Source organism: Podarcis liolepis, assembly GCF_965112155.1.
Source record: "Podarcis liolepis genome assembly, chromosome: 13".
Lineage (NCBI taxonomy): Eukaryota > Metazoa > Chordata > Lepidosauria > Squamata > Lacertidae > Podarcis > Podarcis liolepis.
This window is the reverse complement of record NC_139573.1, coordinates 19,772,471-19,799,793: the sequence shown is the minus strand read 5'-3', so window position 1 is coordinate 19,799,793 and position 27,323 is coordinate 19,772,471. Positions and strand designations below refer to the sequence as shown.

Genomic DNA, 27,323 nt, shown 5'->3' with positions numbered 1-27,323 from the left:
AATCTTCTTTCTTGTAGTTTGGATCCATTGCTCCGTGTCCGCTTCTCTGGAGCAGCAGAAAACAACCTTTCCCCCTCCTCTATATGACATCCTTTTATATATTTGAACATGGCTATCATCTCACCCCTTAACCTCCTCTTCTCCAGGCTAAACATGCCCAGCTCCCTTAGCCGTTCCTCATAAAGCATCGTTTCCAGGCCTTTGACCACTTTGGTTGCCCTCCTCTGGACACGTTCCAGTTTGTCAGTGTCCTTCTTGAACTGTAGTGCCCAGAACTGGACACAGTACTCCAGGTGAGGTCTGACCAGAGCAGAATACAGTGGCCCTATTACTTCCCTTGATCTAGATGCTATACTCCTATTGATGCAGCCCAGAATTGCATTGGCCTTTTTAGCTGCCGCGTCACACTGTTGGCTCATGTCAAGTTTGTGGTCAACCAAGACTCCTAGATCCTTTTCACATGTACTGCTCTCAAGCCAGGTGTCACCCATCTTGTATTTGTGCCTCTCATTTTTTTTGCCCAAGTGCAATACTTTACATTTCTCCCTGTTAAAGTTCATCTTGTTTGTTTTGGCCCAGTTCTCTAATCTGTCAAGGTCGTTTTGAAGTGTGATCCTGTCCTCTGGGGTGTTAGCCACCCCTCCCAGTTTGGTGTCATCTGCAGATTTGATCAGGATGCTCTTGAGTCCATCATCCAAGTCGTTGATAAAGATGTTGAATAAGACCGGGCCCAAGACAGAACCCTGTGGCACCCCACTAGTCACAGGGTTCTGTCTTGGGCCCGGTCTTATTCAACATCTTGAATAACATCTTATTCAAGATCTTTGGTATGAAAATAGGGGTGACAACTGTGTGCATATTTTTACACATTCACATATTAGTAATGTAAGTGTGCTAATTTAGAATCACGCTGTACATATATATATCTCACTCTCCACCACCACCCCCATTAAGTTTTGAGAGCAAGGAAGGGAGCTGGAATATGAAGAAAGACAACGCTAGCACACTTGCCTACAATGCTAACAATATTTTTGAAGGTATTCACAAATCTGGGAGAGATCATATCAGAAATACAGTTGTCCACGGTTAACAGGGATACTTAGTTGGGGGAGTGTATGCCCTCATACAAAAATGAAAAACCATTAGAGTTATGAGATCGTAATTATGGTGCTAGTGGTGAAATCATTTTCCAAATTATTATTTGGGAGAGAACGTTGCTTCCACAAATATATGCAAACAAATTTCTCCCTCAGTGCCCAGCTTTATCAGATATTATAAGATTCTATCTACAAAGAGTAATTTTCTTGTAAGAGGTGATGGAAAATTTGGCTTTAACTGTAAATCTTATGGGGAGTGGCACCTATTAAATCAGTGACACTTGTAACTTAAAGCCAGATTAATGTCATCTTGAACTGTTGTAAATAAAAATATGCCCTTTTCCCTTATGGGGTATCCAAGAGCCCATATAGAGTCCTTACATAGGTTCCCTATTGGTAGGAGAAAATAACAGAGGCCAACCAGAGAATATTGAGAAGCAAAGCAGCTAGTAAGCTTGATCTTTATTAATCTGTTGCAACAAGGTGCTCCCCTCACACGCAGGAGAGGAAGAGGACCCCCCAAAATTGCTGTGCAAGGGCTTATAAAGACTTTTGAAATTCCCATCCTCTAGATCAAGACCACCCCCAGAAACATTATGCATACATCACAGAAGGGGTGTAACCTAAGACCACCCCTCAGATACATCCCACCTACATCACAGAAATTTTAATATTGTTTTTCTCCTGTCACAGTTTATCTCCTGTCTGGCAAGTTACTTGATTGGATTGCCTGGGGAGCCTGGCCATTCTTTTGTAGTGGTAAAATACTTATTTCCTGGGCCAGGTCACAGGCTCACACCTTATTCAAACAGACATATCCTTGAGACAGGATTTGTGAGGAAAGAGACAATGGGGAGGCTTTTCCAGTTTAACCTTGCAGAGAAAGGATTTGGTCAGTTTAGGAATCAAAATGGTTCCAGGTTGGTCTTCCTGTGTTGATCTATGTATGTGCAGTTATGAACATTACCATATATCTAAGACCATAAAATTCATATCACAGAACCAGGCAAACACCATTTTTATTTTTATTTTTTTGTTGGCATCATGCAAGTTTTAAGAGGAACCAAGAAAGAACAGAGAAGTGTGTAAATGAAAGATATAGACATGCACAAGGGCTTGACATTTAGATGTATAAACAGGAAAATGCCTAGATAGTTCTAGTGTGGAAACATCTGTATTTGCAGTTAGGGTGAGCTGTTACACCATACCAATGGGTGCTAGTCTGTATTGCTATATGAACTGTGTGTGAACAAAGACTGAGGTTCTAGCCTCTGATAGTTTTCTTGATTGTTCTACACATGTAAGAAATAAAACTTTGCTTCTTGGAGAATTTTCAGGTGTCACTTGTCATTGCTGGTGAGTAAAAGGGACTTGGCTGTACAATGGGCCTCAAGAGGAATTTTCCCACATCACCAGCAACTGAGGATATTGACTTCGTGCCTCTGATGCAGTGGGTTGTGTGGTCCACAAAAGCTCATGCCTAAATATGTGTCTTAGTCTTTAAGGTACAGCACGACTTTTTGTATTTTTAATATTCATAAAGAGGCCTGCTTTACCCAACTGAATTACTAGGTGAGGCTGCTGGGGTCTATGGCAACCGCCTAGGCCCCTCTTGGCAACAGAGTGTTCCCTTTCTAGTCCGCTCCGTTGGCCATGCCTCAGACAGAGCCTTCTATCACTCTCTTATTGGCTTCTTTGCACATCACTCGTCATGACTGACAATAAAGCAACGAAGGCGGGACACCAAAGGTATCTTTTGGAGTGCATAGACTTGTGCCGTATAGACTCTTAAACGGATATCGGATTTCCGGGTTTAAAACTGGAATAATATTCTGCCTGCCCTCGGGCAGAAGCGAGAGCTGCCAAGAGGAAACAAACGGAGAAATCGAGGATGCTCGCATACTAGGCGTGTCCTCCTACGGGGGGGGGGGTGTCGTGCTCTTCTTTTTTTTTTAACCCTGATCGTTGGCAGGGTGGGTGTGGGTAGGGATTTTACACAAAGCCGCAGCACTGCTTCATGGAAGACAGTGGGGCGTCGTTGCAGTTATGCAACCGAGAACTGGATTTTGGCAGGAAGGCTTAAGGGGGAATTCGACGACCAAGTGTTTTGCATGGGGAATTTGGGGGTGCAAATCCAAACCACCCTGGCCTATAACCATAGCTGTCAACTTTCCCCCTTTTTGCGAGAAATTCCCTTATTCCAGCGCCGTTTCCCGCTGCTATCCCGTATTGTTAGATATCCCGTAGACTGTCCCCGGGACAGGTGAGGCTGCTGATCCCTTATTTTCGAGGCTGCTGATCCCTTATTTTCAAATCTGAAAGTTGACAGCTATGCCTATAACTTATAATATGAACAATAGGCTACATTGCAGGGCTGTCGTAAACTGCCCCCCGCGCGGCCACCTATACATAATCAAACCAACCAGCGATGTGGGAATGGGCTGCACTTGCGGCGCTGCCAAGTGTGGATTTTGTGTTTCAAAACGTTTAAAAGCTACACACGCGTTATCTTTATCGCGTGAAATAAGGCCTGAGATATAAAGGGCACGACGGACTCCTCTCTCTGGCGCTGCCTTTTGTTTGGCTGCATAATCAACGGTCCACGAAAAGGTTCGCGTTCTTCGTGGTTTCCCACGGATGGAAACAGCGTGGAAAGGAACCAGGAAGCGCCCTCTCAGCCATCGTGAGTTATCACTCTGCTTTCTAGGTAAGCGTATAGGGTGGGACAGCTGAAAGTCTATAGCGTCGACTGCATATCCACAGAAGGATATCGGGCGGGCTGTTAGGAGAAGTCCCAGATTTCATTGAATAGCTCCCCTGTCAATATCATCGGGGAGGTGCCTATTGGTCGAAATGGACGTACATCCCAATTCTGAGAAAAAGCACGCCATGTCTATTGGCTCCCTCTCCGAGCTCTCAAGTGGCGTTCCGCGGGGTCTCTCTTTTCCTATTGGCTACGCCCTTTGCACGGGGCGGAACGTTCCTTTCAGTGCAGGACCAGGCTGCTGCGGGAGGAAGGCGCAGCCGTTGGGAGCCCCGAAGAAAGGAGACACGGAGAAAGTGAGGAGCTCTCATTTCTCCCCTTTAGGGGCACTCTGGCCACCATGGAGGACGGCATCTATGGTAGGGACCCCTGAGACCCGGCCACGGGGAAGCTCAAAGAAGGGCGAGGCAGGCGGAAGGGAGCATTGTGAGACCCGTCCAGTAACTACAATGGGAAAAGCGGGTAGGCGGGCCGAGCCATTCTGAGCGAGAAGACTAGGGGGCGGGGCCGATCCCTTACAAAGAGGGGTGGGGCTGGGCTGAACCATACCAGTGACAGGGGGAGATATGCGAGTGGGCCATCTCATTTTGTTTAAGGGGGAGACATGAAAATTGTATGGATCTGGTGACGTGAGCCATACCCGATGTACACCATTCGATTGTCAGGGCGGAGGTGTTTTTTTTTAAGGCTGTACCATTGTAGTGGTGGTGGTGGGAATTGGGATGTACCATTGCTGTGAGCAGCTGGGAGTACCTATTACAATGAAAGGAGGGGGCGTGTGGGTCGTACCACTTGGCTGAGTGGGGGGAGGGTGGCGTTAACCGGCAGAGCCATTTCAGTTGGCGGAGGAGGGAAGACTAAAAAATAAAGTTACAATAATTTAAATAATGGTCTGTACCATTCCTCTCTTGGGGAGGAGGGGTGTCTGTGTCCCGGGGCTAAACATTCTGCGGGGGTGGAGGAATATTTGGAAAATGAGTCAGAGAGGATCTTATCTCTTGGAGGGGCTGCCTTTTATTTGCAGTGCACAGGAAGGTCAAGCATCATTATTACTAAGAACAATAGATTGATTATTTTATTTTATTGAAGTTGCTTTGTGAGCCCAGTGTTGGATGACAGCTCAATGTGAGCACAATTAATTAATTATTAGTGCCGCTGATTAATTGCACTCAGGAGTTTATGTAAGTGCTTCAGAACTTGTGTCACCTCAGGTTCCCCTGCAGTGCATTTCTTCCCTCATCCCCAGCAGCTCCTGAGAGATAAGGAACATATCCTTTTAATTAAAATGATTTTAATTTAAAATTCGAAGCACAGTTTGCAAACACAGAGGAAAAAAGTGGGGAAAGCTTAGTTTTACTGCATTTAAGAATAAGAACAACCCGATCTCAAAAGGCTATCTGTGGCATACACACCCCTATTCTGCAAGAGCTGCTGTGCCAAGTGTAGCTCCCTTGCTCTGAAGGTCCTCACCAAGGCCACATCCCCACCACACATTTATGATTTATGATGCCACTTTAAACAGTCATGGCCTCCTGCAAGGAATCTTGGGAAGTGCAGTTTGCTGATGTGATGGGAGTTGTTAAGAAATCTCCCATAATCCCCTCACAAAGCAACAGTTCCCAGCAACTCATTCCCTCTTCACAGGGAACTCTGGTCATTGTCACTCAGCGAGGGGAATATGGAGATCCCTGGACAACTCTCAGCAACCCTTAACAAACTAGACTTCCCAGGGTTGTTTGCGGGAGGCCATGGCTGTTTAAAGTAGTATCACGTTGCTTTACATGTGTGGGGTGAATGTGACCCAAGTTAAGTGAGACTACTCAGGAGAGCCCGTCTCCCTGGTGATGGCGCCCTGGTTGTGGGGTAGCCTCTACAGAGAAGCCCGCCTGACACCTTCCTTATGGTTTCTTCAGAACTAGATGAGGGACTTTTTATCCTCCCAGACTTTTTAAACCTGCGGTCTTGCTTTATCCCACTGCTTTCACGGTGTGTCGTACCTCAGCTTTGCTTTTAGGTCTTTCTCTGCTGGAAAGGTTTACGCTGCAGCTGTTTTTTATGATAGTTTCATTTTTATATTTGTGAGATACCCAAAGAACTACGTTATTGGGCAGCCAAAATAAATAAGTAAATGTTTCAAAGGAAGCCATCTTGGAGGAAGCAGCTCATGCTAAGCTTATTTATTTATTTAATATCCTATCTTCCCGTCAAAGGGCTTGAGGGAGCCTACCTAGTTCTCTTTCACATGCACCTATTTTCACCTTTGTAGGTAGGTTAGGCTGAGAGATAGTAAGTGGCCCAAAGTCACCCAGGGAGTGACCTAGATCTCTTAGACCTAGTGTGGTGCGTTAACCGCAACACCATTCTGTCTCATCTGAGGACAGGTAATTTTGCCACATCTGGGTATTGGGAGTGTTTGGATGATCCAGTCACACCCAACTCTGAGACCGGGAAGAGTTACTAACTTCTTTCCCTGATTACCCCTAGAGGCTGATTAGGAAGGAGACAGGCCCAGAGGGGTGAATCATTCACTGGCCAGCCCCTTTTGTGGTTTGATACTTTAGACCTACAGGCAGCAACAGGCCTTGCAACTATCTTGTGTGCAACTATCTATCCTCATATTGAAGACTGGAGGCTGAGGGAGATTCACAAGTCTGTCTCTTGATTGCTACACCACATTATAAAACTGGAAGCACCATGACCCTCTACATCCAGATGTTTGCAGCCACTAACTCAGATCACACTTTGCTCCTCAGTCCTCATTGAATGGGGATCATTAGTAATGTGATGGGGGTGGTAATAAGTTAATTGAATGTGTGTTCTCTAGTGTACAAGCTTTGTCCGATCCAGAGAAAACTCTTTGAGGTTTAGGATTATTAAATCCATACATCTCTTCCTACTGAAGTAATCCCAAAGAATTTTACAGCCAAAGTAAAAAATACAATGATAAAATTGCATCGTTATTTTAAAAAGATGTAACAGTAAAATATATCGTTGGTGCTGTCCGCTGCCTGGTGCTGAAACAACACATTTGCCTGGTGCTGAAACAATAACAAGGTTGGCTCCAGGCAGGTCTCCCTGGGGAGAGCTTTTCATAAATGGGGGGCTGCTGCAGAAAAGGCCCATTTTATTGTCACCATCCTCTAGACCTCCCCTGGAAGTGGCATGCAAAGAAGGGTCTGGACAGGTTCAAATGGGGAAAAGCCATCCTATCTGGAAGGCTGCAGTCCTGTCTGGAAGTTAACTTACCAGTGAACTCACTGGCACTTCCGAGTAAGATTTATTTATGTGCTGCTTATATGTCAAAGGGGTTTCTGTAGGATAGGATTGTACAGTAGACATAGAAATGGAAATCCCACCTGCTCCAGCTTTTCCCATTCACTCTGCTTCAGGGGCAGTTCTTCCTTCTTGGCCAATCCCAGGAACCATCTAAAGTATTAGTTACCCCTAACCTGCCACATGGAACCCCCCTTTCTATGCTTTTTCTATTTCTTTACCATACTTAATCTGCCTCCGACCCTATCCAGGCATTCTGATCCCTCCCACAATGAGGGATAGTGGGGGGGGGGGAATGCACTGACTCTGCACCCCATTGCCCTCTGCAAGTTGGAGAGAGCAGTGGGGAACCTTTCTCAACTAGCATAGTCTCCCTGCTTGATTTATAACACTGGTCTTCCAAGCTGACTCTGTGCCCATTGTATCCTCTGACTTGGTGCCCACCTCCAGGCTGCAGCTTCCATTGCTACCAGCAGGGTGTGTGATCAAAATGGCTAGAATATTACACTCCTTCCCATGTTCTCTCCCAGTGCCTCCAGACCTGACGCCAGAGGAGAGGCTAGAGTTGGACAACATCCGCCGGCGGAAGCAGGAGCTCCTGGTGGAAATCCAGCGGCTGCGAGATGAGCTCAGCGAAGCCATGAATGAGGTGGAGGGGCTGGAAGCCAATGAGGGAAGGTGAGGGATTCCCTTCTTTTACAGGGGGCAGCTTGCTGGTAGAGCATCTCACTTTGGTGCTAAAGGTCCCTTGCCCCCAGTGTCTCCAGATAGGGCTGGGAAAGACTCGCTGCCTGAAGCCCTGGAGAGCTGCTGCCAGTCAGTGTAGACAGTACTGAGCAAGAGGAATCAATGGTCTGGCTGTATGAAACAGTCTCCTGTGTACTTGGACATGGCCCTGCCTTGGCCACTGGTCAGAGATTCCTTAACAATATGCGTGGGGAACCTGCAGCACTCCAGCTCCTGCAGGACTACAACTTGCATCAATCCTGACTATCGGCAACACTGACTGAAGCTGATGGGAGTTGGAGTGCAGTAACATCTGGAGGGCTGCAGTACAGAGTGTGGCCACTTCCAGAATGTTGTTTATATCATGGTGCCAGGACAAGCCTTTCTGGCAGCAACTAACCTCATTCCTGCAGCATCTGCATTCAAGCTCAGAATGTGCTAATCCCAAGACCTCCTTGCCTGCCATTCTTTGATTGCCTGGGATTTTCTTGTAACATTTAATCCATTAATCAGTTAGATTACTCCATGTTGGAAAAAACAAACTGTCAGTTGACCAAAAGGATGTCCCTTAGGCATCGAGCAGCATGTGTGTGTGTGTGTGTGTGTGTGTACACACAAGAGGTTTTAAAAAAAACTGCTGATGGCAAGCAACCATCTTAAAAGAAAGCTTTCCTCTGCTCACACATACATCTTTGCCTCAGAAATAATTGTTCCCCCCCATATGCAAATGTGATTAAAAGCTTAGTCAATTAATCAGCCAAAACTCAGGTGATTAATGGATTAAAATGACTTTGATTAGCTTTTAGCCCTAATTGAAACCAGGAGTGGAGAAGCCTCCAGGTGTGCAGAAGTACATTTACTGAGCCCCACAAACAGAAATGTATGTTTATATTATATTGAAAAGGGGTTCCTATTCATTCAAAACACTAGCCTCAATAAATACTTGTGTAGGAGGTTTCCCCTCTTCTTTTCCAACAGCTGCTAGAGACCATGTTAAACTGTCAGAGAAATATCCCAGAAAACCTTGGGCTACAATGCCCTTTCTATGCAAGGTACATGATGGGGGAAATGTAGCTCCTTGTAGAGTGCCCCATAGAACCTCATGGTGACCATGCTGTGAACACATCCTGATTCCTCCCGTGTCAATGCCAGCCTCAAGTTAGAACTTCCCTTCCCTGCTTAATGAGTAACAGAGGGTAAGCAAATGAGTTCTCTGGTTCCATTTTGCCGTTTGCAAGTGCTTGTGAACTTCGCCACTTTTACAAGGGCTTGTGAACTGCCAGGCAGGCAGTGTTGGAAGCCAGGCACTGACCGTAATGGATCTTTGGTTGGCTGTGGCACAAGGCTGTTCTTATCACGTTATTTCATTTTTCGAGAGAACGTTCAGTGTCTGCTAGTGTTCCTGTCATGGTAAAGAGTGTCACCTCTGATAATCCATCGTTTAGAGCAAGGTTGGACACTTAGGGGTAAGCATGTGACACAGTCCTTCTGAGACTGGCAGTACCAATTTTGGAGCGCAGGTGGGAAGTAGCATGTACATTTCCCCAGAGTTTCCATTTGCTCCTAGAGGTTTGCCGCCCCTTTGTTCTTTCAAGGGCCAAAGGTCTGATGGGTACGCTTCCTTGTCTTGTACAGTAAAACGCTTCAGAGAAACCGGAAGATGGGGATGGGCCGCAAGAAATTCAACATGGATCCTAAAAAAGTAGGTGGCGTAGGTGTGGGTGTGTGCATGCAGTGACTGTTTCTGGTACCAAATATATGTAGCACCTTCAGCCATCCACCTGGAACAGGTGGAATACAGTTCCCCTCCCCCCCCTCCAAGCTGTGGTGATAATTATTGTTCTCATGCAGCAGTTGGATTCTGACATTGATCAGGCATTACAGTTGCATAGAGTCACCTCAGGAAATGACGAGTCATAAATGGCATGTGATTGGCAGGTGGGTGGGGGCTAATCTCTCAGGAACTGCATGATAAGTGAGGGCAGGGCTAGAGTCACAAGTGGGATGGAATCCCTTCTGCCACTACTTCTACTATCTTTCTGCCGCCGCCTCCCTTTCTTTCCCTCTCTCCTGGCCTTTCCTCCCTCCTCAGTGGATTGACAGGAAATGGACACTTGACAGAGGTCAGAACTGACTACTTTTGAAATTAGGCCAAGGGGTGCAGGTTGTCTGCTTCAGTTCTGGGGTTTGTGGCATAGGAAACATGTGGCCCTTTGTATGTTGCTGAACTACAGCTCCCATCATCCCTGGCCATTGGCCATGCTTGCAGGGACTGATGGGAGTTGGGAGTCCAGCAGCATCTGGAAGGCCAACTGTTCCCACCCCTGTGAAAAGGTAGCGGAAACTTCTTTTCTTTTTGCTGGACAGGAGAATCGTGAATCCTGAGTTTTCTGCAATTGCCTCAGAATTGCAATTTAGTGGGTTAGGGAGCCAGTCCTCCCAGGTACTCTCTGGAAAGTATCTCTGTGACTTAAATGTTTTGTTAGGTTGGGGGCATGCTTGAGCTCTGGGTCCTACGGTTCTCAGCTTCTCTGTTGTTGTTGTTTTTTTGCAGGGAATCCAGTTCCTGGTGGAAAATGAACTGCTGCGCTCCACCCCCGAGGACATTGCCCGCTTCCTCTACAAAGGGGAAGGGCTCAACAAGACGGCCATTGGCGACTACCTGGGCGAGCGGTGAGAAGGGTTGGGGAATGTGGGAGGAATAGCCTCAAAGAAGTGACCATTTATAACCCACCGTGGTGGCGGAGCTTTGGAGTCTCCAGGACCTGGGAAAGGATCATAGGGATGGGGTGAGAAGTAGCTTCGCCTAGCAGAGGGAGTGTAGTCGGCAGGAGAGAAACAAGGGTGTGGGCCTTGCTGAGTGAGGGGGTTCAAAGGGGAGGTCTTAACTGTAGCTCTCTCCACCTTTTATTCAGGGAGGAGTTTAATATCGCAGTACTCCACGCCTTTGTCGATTTGCATGAATTTACTGACCTCAACCTTGTGCAGGCACTCAGGTGAGTCTGGGAATCCTCAGCCCTCCTCTAGAACAGAGAGCCCTGGCCTGCTGGAATAGGTCTCCCAGCCTTTTAGCTGCAGGTTCTCGCCTTCTCCCTTCCTGTGCTGGGTGGGGGGGAGGCGGGAATGGCACCAGCAAAGTGGCGTTTTCCTCAGCCAGTGATGGGCACTCTTGGCTCTTTTCCTCTGCCTCAAAAATGCATCCCAGTCTTGAAGTTTAATGGTTGCCTTCCCACAGACGCACCACATGCCACAAGCAAAGAAGGCATGGTGGCGTCCTTGTCATAGCTGTCAACTTTTCCCTTTTCTTGCGAGGAATCCTATTCAGAATAAGGGAATTCCCCTTAAAAAAAGGGAAACATGGACAGCTATGGTCCTTGTATGCTCAGGCTTTGTACACACCATACATTTAAAGCACATGACTTCCCTCAAGAATTCTTGGGGACTGTAGCTTACCCCTCACAGAGCTACGATTCCAGGCACCCTTAACAAACTACAGTTCCCAGCATTCCTTGAGGGAAGTCGTGTGCTTTAAATGCATGCTGGACGTGCAGCCTTATCTGTGAGAGAGAAACCTCCTGTCCAGTCACATGTCCCTCCTGTTCTCCTTAAGCACAGCTTTTTTATACCCAGTACACAGGATTCTGTCAGCTGCATGTGCATAGTTCTTGTATAAATGCGACTATATCGGGCACCTTTCCTGGAATGCTGCTTCACCACAGGAAAGCAGCAAATGAAAGGCACCATAAGGAGTTTTTCAGGCATTTCTTTTCAACAATATTTCCCTCCACACACACACAAATCAGAGTAATAGAGCTAGAAAGGGGCTAGAAAGTCGTCAGTTACAACACTGTCCTGGAGGTCCGTTCTGTTATATTTGCATTAACTTGCATGGCCAGAATTACAAAATACTACATACAGAGAATAAGGATAGGCACAGTATTTACGGAGTAGGCATAGAAGCATAAAATTGTAGAGTTGGAAGGGACCACAAGGGTTGTCTAGTCTGACCTCCTGCAATGCAGGAATCTCTTTTGCCCAATGTGGGGCTCAAACCCACAACCTTGAAATCATTCTTTTGTCTGTTCATCGTCTTCCCTCTAAACCCCATCTAGGCAATTCCTGTGGAGTTTCCGACTGCCAGGAGAAGCCCAGAAAATTGACCGTATGATGGAGGCCTTTGCCCAGCGGTATTGCCTGTGCAACCCAGGAGTCTTTCAGTCCACAGGTACTGGGTTTTCCGGAAAAGGGAATGCGACTCTTATCTGGTGCTGGGAATTGTGGGGCTCCTGTGTTCTCCAGGATGGAAAATAAATCCAGTTCTGTCGATCACATTCAGGCAATCCTATCTTGGTTTAATAAGACAAGAGAGAAACGAGCCTCCTTTACCTACCTGCCTGCTGCTGCTATGCTCCTCTCTTTGCAAAAGCTGGGAAACAAACCAAACCAAAGGCAAACAAATCCAAACAAAGGAAACTCTGGCTGAGGGCGGAAGTAGAACCATCCGCAATTGCACTGCCTCCTCTGTATTTTGTAGGATCAGCACAGAAATCAGTCAGAAAACTGTTAGAGCTGCAGAGCAATCAGCTTTAATTGACACCACTCACAAATATTTCATAGAATTAAAGCTTTTATTACTGCAAAGTCAGAGAGTCTTGGCAGGCTACTTAAAATATTTTTCTGCCTGTGGTAGCAATTGTAATGAGATGTTCTAGATGCCGCACAGTTTTCAATTCTTATTCTTATTGCTTCATTTATTCCGTATTGTGTATTATCATCTTCTATTTTGCTCAGATTGATGAAATGCGGTATACAAGAAATGAAGGAAGCCACAAACATACAATTAAAAATCAGTAGAAATAGTTGTCTGCGCTGATTTATTTATCTATATATTTTGCCGCTTCAACCTAAATCAGCAGGGCCTTGGCGGGGGAGCAAGGCAGCCTGGCAGCTAGCCCCCCCCCCTCCCCCGCCATAAAGCAGAATTAGCTGCACAAGATGGACGTGCCGAGGCAGGTACTGAGTTCTTTTCCTCTGTTCCTTCCCCTCCCTGCCGCAGATACCTGCTACGTCCTCTCCTTCGCAGTGATCATGCTCAACACCAGCCTCCACAATCCCAACGTCCGCGACAAGCCCACCGTCGAGAGGTTCATCACCATGAACCGCGGAATCAACGACGGAGGGGACCTGCCTGAGGAGCTGCTGCGGGTGAGAGGCCTGCCGGAGGGGAAGGGGAGGCCTGGGGGGGTTTCAATTGGCCTGCTGCTTTGTTCTTTGGGCGTTTTTCTGGGAGAGGGGGAGGCCGTCGTAGTCGTCTTCACCGCTCAGGAATCCTCTGCCGGCTCGTGAGAAGCTTTGACCTCCTTGATTTCAAAAAAAAATGCCCTTCGTACTTTTTCTATCTGGTGTTTTGTCTTCTCTGCTGTATCTTTGGTGGTCTCAGTGCTATACTGAAAACACGAGCACACACACCCTTTCTCTCTGCCTTGGGAAGGGCTGTATCCTGCCTGTAACTCCTTCCCTTCCTCCCCTTCCCTTCCCCAGAATCTGTACGACAGCATCCGCAACGAGCCCTTCAAGATCCCCGAGGACGATGGGAACGACCTGACCCACACGTTCTTTAACCCTGACCGCGAGGGCTGGCTCCTCAAGCTGGGTGAGAGGTGGCCCCCACCCCCACACTTCCCTTTAAATACTGTGGTCTCTTTCCTCCCCCCTTCCGTTCCCCGCTGCCCTTCCCCTTGCCCTCCCCCTACCACCACCGCTACCCGCTCCCCCCGCGATCTTTGCACGTCTCTGCGCTCTCCTCTCTTCCCCCCCACCCGCTTGTTGTGTCATTTAAAGCATGACCTCTCTCTTCATCAGATCAAAGGGATCCTCCTGAAATCCACCCCAATAGCCCTTCCCCCACCCACCAGCAAATACATAACAACCCGTTTGGACCCACTGCTCATCGGATTGCAAGGATCGGGCAGAAACCGGGATCCTCCCTCCTCTTCCCTTCCCCCTCCCCAGCTCCTCATTGAGGTGGATCTCCTCTGAAGGATGATGAGAGGGGTCTGCTGGGATTTCGGAATCCCTCTAAAAGTAGGGAGAAGTCAGCTACTGAAATGTCTCTTAAAGCTCCTTTCTGGCGTCTTAATATTTCGCCAGTGGCTGTGGATAAGTTTTCAAGCCAACCTGAAGCGCTTGAAAGTGGCCTTCTTAAACAAACAAAAAACCCACCACCACTATGGGATTTATAGAACATTGAAGCCAAAATCTGGTCCCATATTCAGTGTCTATGACGTTCATCTGCTCCTTAAGCATAATAAGTTCCCAGAATCGAGTTAGGGGTTACTAGTGAAATTCCCACCGGAATAACTTCTGCCAGAAAACGATCATATCTCTGTAGTCCCAAGACACACTGTTGGCTGGATCTGTTGCCTTGGGCAGCTTCCCAAGTACTGAGCTGTCTGTGGGTGAGGTGTTCCCAAAACGCTGATGCCATTGCAGAGCCTGAATTGTAGAACATGGGTGTCGCTGTCCAAGCAGCCCTGTAATAGATGCGCAGCCACAAATGGGCAAGGATTTTGTTTCAGAGCAGCAGACGGTGGCCAGATGGGTCAGAAACGGGGTTCTTTATCTAAGGGGGGGGGAAAGGAACTTATGCCGTATCCTCACACCAGAAACAAGTAACTCAGATGAAAGATTCCAAGGCCAGGGCCTTATACGGCCCGGTGAGGCTGCAATTGGTCCTTGAGATGATTTAAGTGTCCAGAATAGGCTGTTACTGCTGTCCAGAAGCATAATGTGGCAGCTTTGCAGTGGCAAGGCATAGGAGGTGAGTTATTGGGTCCTGACTTGTGGAAGCCCTTATTCAAGACCTCCATCCGCTGTCCTCCGCAGGGGGATTGGCGTGAGGGTGGCCGTGCTTGACGCTGCTCTTCTAAACGTAGAGCAGCTTCAGTGAGGGCAGACCTTCCACCTCAGCCACCACCTGCTCAGAGTGGAGGGCAACATGGAAGCCAAGTTTCATTACCACGACATCCTCCTTTCTTCCCTTGATGGAGGGGGACGGTGTCCCCAGCAGAATACAGTTGCCCATTGGCTGCCCTTGGCTTGGAGGCCAGCCAATCAAGAGCAAAGAGGAGAAGTGTTAGGACGCCGAATCAGCACGGCTTCAAGATGGAGGCATCCGAAGAAAGCAGTGTTATTTTTTGGAACCCCCTCGCTCCCCACACAAAAGTGGGGACCATAATGTAAACACCTTTTTTTAAAAAAAGGAGGAGGAAGTGGACTTAGAACCTCGATCCCTGGCCTGGTTAAGATGTCGAGATCCACCACAGCTCCCTGTGGAGGCTGATGTTTTGGAAAACCATTCCTACAATCGCTAATGCCAACCTCATCTACACTTTTAGCAGTAGGGTTTCTTGTGACGTGCCAGAGTTTAGGGGTCTACGTTATTTAGCCAAGTGATGCCCATCACCTTACATCCACCCCAATAAAATTTTAAACCCTTCCTCCCTGTGCCTGCCCCTCCCACCCCACTCCTGATGCCCCCAAATGCCTGTGTCTGTGTCGGAGGATTTTTGATTTGACCATGTACTTCTACCTTATGTTGATGTAACTTGTTCTCCTTTCTCTCTTTCTCTCTCCTTCTCTTCCTCTCTCTCTTGCTCTCTCTCTCTCTCTTTCTCACCCCCATTCTCTCTATCCTGACTCCCCGGTCCCCACCTCTCTTTCTCCCCTCTTTCCCCACCACTGCTGCCCTGACCCCCCTCTCTCCTCCACCGTCCCACGGCGCGGACTACATTTGTTCCACTGTCTGAATTCTGCCCCCCAACCCAGGAGGTAGGTGAGAAGAGGGGGGCATGTTTGCTTTGCTGCCGAGAGCTGGTTTGCCTGGTGCTCTTTGGAGGGGAGGCGGGGGGGGCGGGGTTGGAAATGAATTGTGCTGGGTGCTCAGGGATAGATTCAGTGGGCTAGGAGTGGAAGACTAAATATGGAACTTGGGTTCCTTTGTTGACTGGAAGGGGTACACATCTTCATGCATTCATCTTCAGCCAGTCGATCAGGAGGACCCACAAATGGGTCACACCATGACCTATAGCGGGTTTCAGTAGTAGCATCCTGACAGAGAGAAAATCAGAGAGACGGTGACCAGATGCAGTGGAGGACAGGTATACCATACCTTTTAATACGGTGTTTCTCAAACTTGGGTCCCCGGCTGTTGATGGACTACAACGCCCATCATCCCTGGCTACTGATCCTGCTAGCTAGGGATGATGGAAGTTGTAGTCCAACAGCAGCCAGGGACTTAAGTTTGAGAAACACCGTTAGCTGAGGATCTTAGGTAATAAATTGGAAATAAAGCTGCCAATATCATAGAATCATAGAGTTGGAATAGACCACAAGGGCCATCGAGTCCAACCCCCTGCCAAGCAGGAAACACCATCAGAGCACTCCTAACATATGGTTGTCAAGCCTCTGCTTAAAGACCTCCAAAGAAGGAGACTCCACCACACTCCTTGGCAGCAAATTCCACTGTCAAACAGCTCTTAATGTCAGGAAGTTCTTCCTAATGTTTAGGTGGAATCTTCTTTCTTGTAGTTTGGATCCATTGCTCCGTGTCCCCTTCTCTGGAGCAGCAGAAAACAACCTTTCTCCCTCCTCTATGTGACATCCTTTTATATATTTGAACATGGCTATCATATCACCCCTTAACCTCCTCTTCTCCAGGCTAAACATGCCCAGCTCCCTCATAAGGCATCGTTTCCAGGCCTTTGACCATTTTGGTTGCCCTCCTCTGGACACGTTCCAGTTTGTCAGTGTCCTTCTTGAACTGTGGTGCCCAGAACTGGGCACTATATGATAAAGGCTTCATATAAATCTGTGCTTCGGCTGCCCTTGGAAGGCTGGGTGGAATTCAAGTCGCTGCACCTCAGAAAGTATATTATGGTGCTGGAAAAGGGCAGCTCTAATTTTCAAGTACTATTGTGCTCGTGTCCTGTCTGTGGAAACAGAACGTTGGGCTATCCCAAAGGCCCCGCTAGCCCAGCCTCCTGGCCTGATACCAGCAGAACTGTTGTTATGTACTTACTTGTTGCAGAAGATAACTGAGTGAAACCTGCAGGCACAGAAGCAAAACGCCCACAGCAAGAGCAGGAGAGGGCTGTGGCTTTCAAGCCCTGCTCAAGGGCTCCCCTGAGGCATTTGAATGGCCATGGTGGAAAAGCAGGATGCAGAGTCAGATGGGCTCCAATAGCACTCTTCTGAGGGTTCCTAAGAGGGAAGGAATATCTGCAACCCATAGCCTAACCCGTGAAGGCGTGGGAGAAAGCAAGGGAAATTGAGAAATTTCACACACACACACACACACACACACACACACACACAGTTTTTCAGAAACAAATAGGGGTGGGGAAATGGAATGGCAATTTGTCCAGGCTTTCACATCCCCAGCTGAAATACCCTCTTCATAACTGTTAAAAGCAGAGGAGCCCTCCCCACTCTTGCATCTGGTCACCCTAGAGAGAAGCAGGAAAGTGGGAGGTGTTTATTATAAAGAAAAAGAAGAAAAGAACAGAGAGTGGGTCCCATGTTAACAGGGGGTCCTGAATCTGAAAGACAGAGGACTACTATCTTAATGGGTAAGATGGGAGGAACAGAATGAAGGGAAGTGTGTGTTTGTTTTGGGTCGAAATGGGGAGCTTAAAAGAGGATGAACTGCATTTTTTCCAAAATCAGCGTCCCCCAAGGGCTGAAACATTTGCCCAGTGGCATATATGAGACACCTCCAGCTAGACGTGCAGACATGCAGGCGTATTCACCTTGCCTGAAGCCAGGAGTGTCTGTTGGCTTTGTGGAAGCATCTGGGAGTAAGAATTTGGGGATACGTCTGAGCTTTGTAGAAGTAGTTGGCCTTCAAGCCTGTAGCAACCGCTTGCCTTGCATGCTGAAACTGGTGGCGGTTCCCTGGAGGTCCATATCATCGGGAGTCCTTTTACTGAATATGTGAAGTGGTGTTTATTCAGGAAAACCCAGTTCATCAGCAAAATCTGCCTCCCATAGAGGTTGAAAATGCATTGGAAGCATCCTAAGCTGGCAAGTCCTCTTCCGGAAGAACCTTGCCTAGAGGCAAAAATGCCTTTTTCAAATTACAGCTCTGTTTTCTTTTTGAATGGGGTGGGAGGGGTCACCACAAGGCTAGTCCTGCCCCCCCCCCCAGTTGCAGAACAGCAGGACATAGCTTGCTGGGAGGCTGCCTTAGAGGCACAAGCCCTCCGCTGGTCACTTTCGTCTCAAAGTAGCCTGCTGGGATACCCAGTGCTTGCAAAGCAAAACCCACACAAGAACGAAAGAGAGAATATATCCCACAGACTCCTATTCTACAGGAACGTCCTCCCACACTTGCAGTTGTGCTTTGTGGTTACTTTGAGTGTTTGCTGCCAGTTTTCTTCTTCCCGCCCTGGGGTGCCATTTTCAGATTCCCCTTTGTCGTTTGCCTCCCCTCGTCAGCTTTTTGTTTGTTTATTTTGTTTCCTTTTCTTTCCACACTTCTGCTGAATCTTTTTCGTTGCGTCGGCTCTGTCCATAAGCATGGCTTCCCGCCGCCCCCGTGGCTCCATGGGTGGGAAAGGGTTAAGTGGCGGAAAGAAACTGCATCAATGCGAGCACAAATCGCTCCCCCCTCCCTCCTCTTTTGCTTTCAGGAGGGCGAGTGAAGACGTGGAAGAGACGCTGGTTCATCTTGACTGACAACTGCCTCTATTACTTTGAATACACAACAGTTAGTATGGTTTCTCTCCCCGCCTGCTCCCATCCCATGCTCCCACCCTTTACCAGCAACCTGGCACCCAAGAGCCCCAGCCCAGGGCGGTATCTGCCACCCAAGGGTGCCAAACGGCCAGGGTCGGGAGGAACAGCGACCGAGGGCCCTGGAGGAAGCTGCCTTATACTGAATCAGACCTTGTGGTCCACCTAGTTCACTGTTGTCTACAGTGATTGGCAGGGGCTCTCCGGGGTCTCAGATAGGGGACATTCCCAGCCCTGCCCTGGAGATAACCAGGGAATGAACCTAAGGCCTTCTACCTGCAAAGCAGATAAATGGCTGAACTTTGGCCATTCCTAAACCCAGAGCATGGGAGCTCCTCCAGAGTTCTTTGCTTGGGGCAAAGAGGGCAGGACACGGGGAATAGTCCTGCAAGTTCAGCCCTGTCTGGGTCAACAGAAACAGCAGCAAACACACCACCCTTCACACACACACTCCCAAAAAAGTTTGGCCACAAATAAAAGAATGGGAGTTCCATCTGGCATGCCAAGACCAAGTGCTACTGTGTTGAAGAAGGTGCCAACCCTGCTTGTTTGCAGCAGTGGCAGAGGGCTGAAGCTGGAGGAGCCCTGAGGTCTGAGCTGCACCCTTCCCCCAAGTCTTCTTGGATCAGGCCCTTGTCCTCCTCTCCATTCCCTTCCCAGCTCAGGTTTCAGACACCTTCCATTTCAGCTCCATCTCTCTCTCTTTAATCCGCTAACAGGACAAGGAACCAAGAGGAATTATCCCTCTGGAGAACCTGAGCATTCGGGAAGTGGAAGACCCTCGGAAACCAGTGAGTTAGCACTGCCGTGTGCTGTTTTTGCATCTTGCTCGTGGTTCTTTTATTGGATGCCCCATGAAAATCAGCATAACTACTGGGTTGCAGCATTGCGATTGTTATTCATTTCTCTTCTCTCTCTCTCTCTCTCTCTCTGTGTGTGTGTGTGTGTGTGTGTGTGTGTGTATCACTCAAGTTCCAGTTATTTAAGAATCCTATGTGGTTTTCATTATTATTTTTTAACTCTCTCATTAATTTAGCGATGTTACCAAATTGCTGCTTTAACTTTTCCTTTGTTTGGTGGGGGAGGAACTTCCATTCCGCCCTTCTGCTGTCACAGAAAATGGTGAGGAGCTCTTAATAGTAACATCAGCAATTTTTGAAAACACAAAACGTTAATCCCATGACGTTTTCCTGCCCACTTGCTGGTTGCGAGATCCCGTGTGGCCAGCCTCCCCACCTGCCTTCTTCCTCCTGTGTCCTGCCCAGCCCTCTTTCTGAACCACTGGAGAGGCGCAGGGGGTGAGGCTGCTCAGAGACACCTGCCATTCTCAGGGATTTCTCTCTCTCTCTCTCCCCTCCCTTTTCTTTGTTATTAGAATTGCTTTGAGCTCTACATTCCCAACAACAAGGGCCAGCTTATCAAAGCCTGCAAGACGGAGGCAGACGGGCGCGTGGTTGAGGGGAACCACATGGTCTATCGCATTTCGGCGCCAACACAGGAGGAGAAGGATGAATGGATCAAATCCATCAAGTGAGGATAGGGCACCATTCCATTCGGGGGGTGGGGTGGTCCTGGGAATCCTACCCCCATCAACAGCATTTTCTTCCTCCATCTCTAGCCAAGGAATGGAGAACCTGTGCTCCTCTAGAGGTTGCTGGACATGCAACTACCATCACTCCTGGTCATTGGCTGTGCTGGCTGGGGCTGATGAGAGCTGAGCATCCAGAGATACCTGGAGGGGGCCATAGGTCCTGCAGCCCTTCTTAAAGCCTTAGATACCACACTCACTTCCCAGAGAATTTGACACACCTCATTCAGATTTCTAGACCTCACTTATCCTAGGGCATCTCTCTTTAGGCTCCAGCAGGCCCGTCCTCAACCTGAAATATACCTTGATCTTTTAATTCAGCCTTTTGGGGAGCTGGTTTAATTTAAAAATACATTGGGGGACCATTTTCCCCCCATTTTTTTCTTTTTCTTTTTTTACTATTTGTTTTTATTCCTTTATTTATTAGACTCATCTCTCGCCCTTCATAAGATCCCAGGGCGGTTCACAAGGTAAAAATATAAGGTAAAAGTACAAATAAATAGTTGAAACAAAAACAACCCAACAATACCCCCCCTCCCAAATAAGCGTATTTAAAAGGCTATAAATATCAATCAGCCAAAGGCCTGGTTGAAGAGGAACGTTTTTGCCGGGTGCCTAAAGATATATAATGAAGTGCCAGGCGAACCTCCCTGGTATTTATATGCTGCTGCAACCCACCTTAGATCAGGCTGCAACATGGGTCCCAAGGCATTTGAATATATGTCTTCCTTGTCCAGTTTTTGACTTTCCAGCCTTTTCAGGGCACACCTGGCATTGTGGACATGCTGGTTTACGAGATGCCTTTTCCCTAAGAAAGCCTGGGATATGATGCTCAGGGGAGGCAAAGCTGCTGCAGATCTTACATTCCCAGCGAACGGAGGCAAGCTGCCTTATCCTGAACCAGACCATGGGTCTATCTAGCTCTGTATTGCCTGCACTGACTGGCAGCGGCTCTCCAGGGTTTCAGGCAGGGAGTCTCTCCCAGCCCTGTCTGGAGTTGCCAGGAATTGAACCCAACACCTTCTGCGTGCAAAGCAGAGGCTCTGCCACTCAGCTGCGGCCCTTCTGCAAGGATTCCTAGGCGTTGATGGGCAGGGAGAGAGAAGGCCATCGCAGCTGAGCAAGTTAGAACTGGTACATTTCGGGAAGATCCTGGAGCTACGAACCGAGAGCTTTTCCCAAGGCTGGCACATTCATTTAAATTTCCTTTGCTCATTTCCCCCCAGCCATTGAGATCGAGAATCAGACAAAGCTTTTAAATGATGGTTAAACTGTTTTTTTTCTCAGATGAAAATGAAATTAAAGCATCTCCCTCAGAAATCTGACCTGCAGCAGCATTGCAGGAAAACTTGGGGTTGATCGGATGAGAATTAAGTAGATTTGTCAGTTTGAGAAGAGTTGTGTTAAGAGTGTAGCCGTGACACCTCCTTACTTAAGAGGGTGGGTGGTGTAACAGCTGCGGTCAGAGCGTGATGCGGCTGCGGAGCTTAGGTGTGATGCATTTGCTGTTTTGGAAAAAGCAACACAGATATTGAGTCACCCATTCTAACCCTTACTTGGAAAACCCCCAACTTCACAGGCTCCCTTTCTCATTACACTAAAGATTTCTCAAAATGTTTCTCTTTTGCTCTGACCACAACAAACATAATTTCACCCTCTCTCTTTTTTTCCCTTCCCCCGCCCCAGCTTTCTACTCCTTTTAAGTTACGTAATAAGAGTAGTATAGAAACATTTGCTTAAGTCAGTCTCACATTACCAGCTGTAGACCACTGACCTGGAGCAGATACAGTGACTCTCTGGCCCTCCAGAAGTTGCTGAACTACGGTTCCCATCAGCCACAGCAAGTAGGGCCAGTGGCCAGCATTGATGGAGTTGCAATTTCAGCAACATCTAGAGAGTCAAAGGTTCGTCAGGCCTAGCCTAGGAATCCTGGCTCTTCCTCTGTTGAATCACAGTCCTCTCCCAAGAAGGGAATAGACCAGAAGTCTTGCATCCTAGCTGTGGCAGGGACCAGTTTCCTGCTTCTCCCTGCTTTCCCCATATGTCCGGGCTGGGTTCTGATTTCCTCTTCATCCCATCTCCTACACTTCAGGCAGTCTGTGTCTCCCCCACCCCACCCCACCCTCTTAAGTGTTTATCATGCTTACCTTGTCAAAGATCCATATGTTACCTGATTTTGTTCCTTATGGGCTGCATGGAATGCAAGCAAGGAGAGAGACAGGTTGCTGGCAGCAGACCAAGGTTGGGACAGTGCTTGGTTCTTTCTGACGAACCAGACTCCACCAATCCCAGAACTCCTTGACCCATCCAAAACCCGGTGTGCTGTGCCACACCAGCTGGGACAGAGCAGAGTGCCATGCAATGCCAGAGGCTTTCCCCCCAGGCACACACATCCCTCATGACCTGGCAACTCCCTGATTGGTGGCTGACCTGTCCCATTCCTCCCTTTGCCCCTCCCAGGGCTGCTGTGAGCGTGGATCCGTTTTACGAGATGCTGGCCGCCCGCAAGAAACGGATCTCGGTGAAGCAGAAGCAGGAGCAGGCATGAAGCGGGGGTCCTGCTGCCCCTCCTCCTCCCTCCCTACCTTCCTGCATCCCCTCTAGGACCTGCCGACAAACCCACCTGCGTTGAGCTCCATGAAACCAACCAGCCAATCCCCTGCCCCCTTATCCTTTGGATCGTTGGACCACCACGCAACTCTGCCAGCCTGATGGCATGCCAGCACACCCGACGCCCGCCTCCCCCTAGTTCACGTCTCCAGAGCTTCCACTTGGCCTTTGGGGATTTGCCTACGGGGGCATGAACTTCGTCTGCGGCAGGGACTCCGCAAGAGTCTGAAGTGGACCTTCCTGTTTTGGGGGGCAGCTTCTCCCTCTCTGAGCGGTTTCTTGTCTTATGCCCCCCAGCAGACTCAGGCAGATGCCTTTGAAGCCCCCTCTGCAGCTTGACCCCACCTGGACTTAAGAGGGCGACACGCTGGGACTACATTAAGGGGAGGTTTCCCGCCTGATTGGACCTTCAGACTATACCTGTTTATGCTTCCCCAGTTTAGAGCCAGTCTACATGCTCAGAATAATAAGGAGATGGGAAAGCTCTCTCAGGACTGTACCACTTCAGAATGCAGGCGGAAAATTGCACGCTTCCCCTGGCCAACTGCATAAAAACAGCATCCTGCACACCTAAGCAAAGCATGTGCAAGAGTAAGCTAGTGTGTCTCTCTGATAGGCTAGTTTTCTCTGTAGGGGGAGGTTTCTTCGGTTTTGTTTTTACCGCAGGGGAATATTCGGTCCCCTGATTTCCCCCACCTGCATTCTAGTTCTGGTACAGTCCCGGGAGAGCTGTTCCACACCCATTTCCCTGAAGGTGTAGGCCACCCCTTAGAGTCTGTTGCCAAACCAGCTACACTGTGTCTCCCCGTATTCCGGCTCTGAGCCTCTAGTAAGTACCAAGGGCTGTACTGCTATACCCCGTTAAGTTGGCATTTGCGAAAGGAAGTGAACATAACTGACAGCCACGAGGGGGAAGCAGGGAGCCAGACAGACCAATGCGCACACTGACACAATGTCAAACACTACCCAGTTCCTCTACAGCAGGAATAGCCAGCACATTTGTGTAACTTGACAGCTCTTGACTCTTCACAGCCAGGGGACAGGGTCGGAAGAAACCTTCAGTCCCTCTTTACTGCCGTCACTGCCATTTCCAAGAAACTGAGCTGCTACTCACAAACCTTTGCAGAGGCAACTGGACCATTGTCTGCGAAATCAGTTCTGCTTTTCCCCGCTCCAAAGTCCTCTGTTCAAAGACTTTGATGCTCAAAGACTACCATCAAGAAATCTGGGGCTTCCCTGTCCCAAATGTCTCCATACCTTTGAAAGAGGAACCTGATAGGGAACTTTGACTTCAGACCAGCAATCTCTGTAAGAAGGCATCTCCTGTGCTGAGACGACACGGTGGAGATGGTTGATGCCAAAGTTCTGCCTGGAATGAACTGAAATTTGAAGCAACACCCTCTCCTCCTCCTCCTCCTCCTCCTCCTTCTCCTTCTCCTTCTCTTTCTCTTTCTCTCCCCCACCCCAATCCCATCCCTCCCTAAACAGTTTACTTCAGGGTTAGGACTCCTGTCTAAAACCAAAAGGCTCTTCCATAACGCAAAACAGATGAGCATTCCCTGAACACACTTTGACCTCTCATGGCTGAAAAATCGGGATGGTTCAATGCTGGATATTCCCCACCTTCCCCAATACCTGCCGCAGGAAGTCAAACCCAAATAAGTGGTTGATGAGGTCAGAGGCCAGGATGTGATGTTTCCATATAAATTAACCCGGAGTAAAAGAGAGTGACCTTTTGAATGTGCTGAAGATCTAGCTTCTACAGCTTCTAACCAGATAAAGCTCTAAATTATTGGGTGGGACATTGTACCTCCACGTCCCACAACTCTCTAACTAAAAATCTCGTCTTCCACCACTTAACTTGCCTCAGGCAAACCCTTGGGTATGGCAGCTGGGGTCCTGCAGGACTTATTACGGTCCTGAGGTGTGATTGCTAGAGCCACGTGAAGCGCTTTTCAACTAAAGTTTATAAACTCCTTTGCGAAGACCTGGTGAGATTTGCTGCAAAGTGCTTGTAAGCCTGCAAAGATCTTTGACTGCAACAGGAGTGTGGCCTTGTCTTTTTCTGCTGTGAGCATTTTAAACTTCCCATTACCCGCAAGCCAGGGATGAAGTGCATTTTTTTAGGACAGCGGCCATTTTAAATCCTTGAAACATAGGTAAATCTGGTTTGAGGCATCCTGGATTTAAAAGGGATGTAGTTTGGTCTCAGTCACAGTGAGATCCACTCTTTCCGTATGGAAGAAAGGCAAAAGGATTCGAGGCAGGACAAGGAAAAGAAAACGGTTTGGTATTAATTTTCAGTTAATATGGGTGTGTGAGAGGGAGAGCTATTCCGTTTGGGTGTAACTGACATGGTAAGGGCCAAGTTTAATTAGAACTTATAGAAATTATGTGTCATTGACTGTCTGAATCGGGTCACTTGATATTAAAGATGGCAAACCAGCCGTCTTTATTCTCTCAATTCAACTTTTCCAAATTTATGGGAAGCATATATTTACAATTATTCTGCTAAACAGGCCATTCCCCTTGTGCAATTAAATTATTTCATTGCTCCCAAAGCGCCTGGAAATTTTGATCCTAGCAGCTGTCATCAGTCACCCACTCTTCCCCGAAATCCTAGAAGCCTGTATTCTGTACTACTAGAACCCAGTTCTAGGAAATTCCAAGTTTACAGCCCTTTTCCTGTTAGATCTCACTGCCTTGCCATAGTCCCCTTTTAGTTCTGAGAAAAACTCCTGACTTTAAATGTGCCTGCATTGAACAGGCACATTTTTCTAAATGCAAATATCAGCTAATGTGGAGTGGGGTGCTGATAATTATCAAGATTGCAGGGGGGGGGGAGTTTGACACATCACCTGGCATAAAATTGTGCCTCCCAAGCTGCTGTTTGCACTTGGATGGCAGCTCCCATTGCACATTTTGATGAGCATGACTGCAGCAAGAAAAGGGAAATTCAATTCCTCCTCCTGCCCTACTGCGATCTTAATAATTATTCGCCACAATCACCGTGGCTGTTTGCATTTTTTAAAGAGTGCATATTAATTATAAACATGCATTTAATGTCACTGATAGTTTGGCTCTGAGTCCCAGTTTCTCTCTCTGGCCATTTGTGGCTAGTTTTCTTTCCAGCATCACGTGCAGACAGCTTCTCTCTCTTCCCCACCTTCATCCCGCCTCCAAATCATCTCATTTTTGGACTTTTACAAGAAGCTATTCACATGGTAACTCTGGCAACGCCCAGAATTGGTGCAATTGAAAGATGAGGACTAGTTCTACAGCAATATCAATGGTAAAATTTTACTCTTACCACCCCTCCCATGGCAAACTTCTCATTGTGGATTTGTATACCTGTGTTGCTGGAGTGGGGGCAATATAGCAGCCCCCACCTGTTCCAGAACAAGAAAGAAAGAAAAGTGGGCATTTTTTCTTGTTTTTAAATCCATTTCCTTTTATGATGACGATGTCTCTTTTTTAAAAAAGAAAAAAATGTTAATTATTATTTAAATTTTAATGTATGCATCGTTGGGTGATATGTAAACACTGCAGACTTGTCTATGTGTTGCAGGAGTCTTTATTATTAGTATTAATTGAACCTGAAAGAGCCAAGATGGAGCAATTGCACACAGTTGGGGGGAAACTGAATCATTTTTCCCAGTTTGGGGAATGGTGAGTACAGCTAAATGTGGGCTGGACTGGGGGACCTGTGGCCCCACAGGATATCATTGGGTTTCACCTCTCATCAGCCTCTGCCAGCATTGCCAATGGTCTGGAGATGATGGGGGTTGGAAGTCCAGCAACATCATGGTTTACCACCCTTGAATCAAAGGTTGAGAGAACAAGCTCTTTGGGATCTAACTAAGAAAGTAAGCTGGTTTTGCGGGCCCAGCAAATGTACAACCTCACCCCCTCTCCGGGGTAGTGATGGGTGAGCTCCACTCTCTTCCCCATTCCAAAAAAAAATGGGGAATACAGTGGTACCTTGGGTTACATACGCTTCAGGTTACAGACTCAGCTAACCCAGAAATAGTGCTTTGGGTTAAGAACTTTGCTTCAGGATGAGAACAGAAATCGTGTTCCGGCGGTGTGGCAGCAGCAGGAGGCCCCATTAGCTAAAGTGGTGCTTCAGGTTAAGAAAATTTCAGATTAAGAACAGACCTCTGGAACTAATTAAGTACTTAACCCGAGGTACCACTGTAGCTCATCTTATTTCCAAATCCAAATTTGGAGTGAGTCTTCTATGTATCAACCCAGTCCTCTTCACCACACCCATCCACTGATCTCTTCCCTCCATCCTCTCTTATGAAGACTGGTGCTTCGAAGTACTCCAGTAGCAGCAAACGGGGAGAAAGGAGGAAAGTCTCTCCTACCTCCCTGCTGTGAAGCAGCCTCTGAGAAACAGCCATTCCAGGGTTTGCTTTCAGCCAGATGTTCGCCCTCTGCATAGCAACGCATCAGGCAAAAGGATGGG

General features: G+C 47.9%; 1 protein-coding gene across 2 annotated transcripts; it reads left to right on the top strand.

Moving 5' to 3' along the window:
- The first annotated feature begins 3,992 nt into the window (after positions 1-3,992).
- On the top strand, positions 3,993-26,408 carry CYTH2 (cytohesin 2). Of its 2 annotated transcripts, none has more exons than XM_083471349.1 (12): positions 3,993-4,220; positions 7,665-7,812; positions 9,496-9,562; positions 10,415-10,533; positions 10,776-10,856; positions 11,973-12,085; positions 12,917-13,065; positions 13,402-13,513; positions 18,552-18,628; positions 19,374-19,445; positions 20,030-20,184; positions 22,703-26,408. In XM_083471349.1, the coding sequence occupies exons 1-12, from the start codon at positions 4,202-4,204 to the stop codon at positions 22,788-22,790; spliced, it is 1,200 nt and encodes a 399-aa protein (XP_083327475.1). In that variant the 5' UTR covers positions 3,993-4,201; the 3' UTR covers positions 22,791-26,408. The 2 variants fall into 2 exon arrangements, with proteins under 2 accessions (XP_083327475.1, XP_083327476.1); XM_083471350.1 differs by having other exon boundaries at positions 4,064-4,157.
- Positions 26,409-27,323: the final 915 nt, after the last annotated feature.

What these genes read in the sequence shown, in the direction of transcription:
- CYTH2 (XM_083471349.1), top strand. An exon ending in CTGGAAGCCAATGAGGGAAG is followed by an intron (nt 7,813 to 9,495) that starts GTGAGGGATTCC and finishes TGTCTTGTACAG; the next exon opens with TAAAACGCTTCAGAGAAACC. An exon ending in TGCCTGAGGAGCTGCTGCGG is followed by an intron (nt 13,066 to 13,401) that starts GTGAGAGGCCTG and finishes TCCCTTCCCCAG; the next exon opens with AATCTGTACGACAGCATCCG.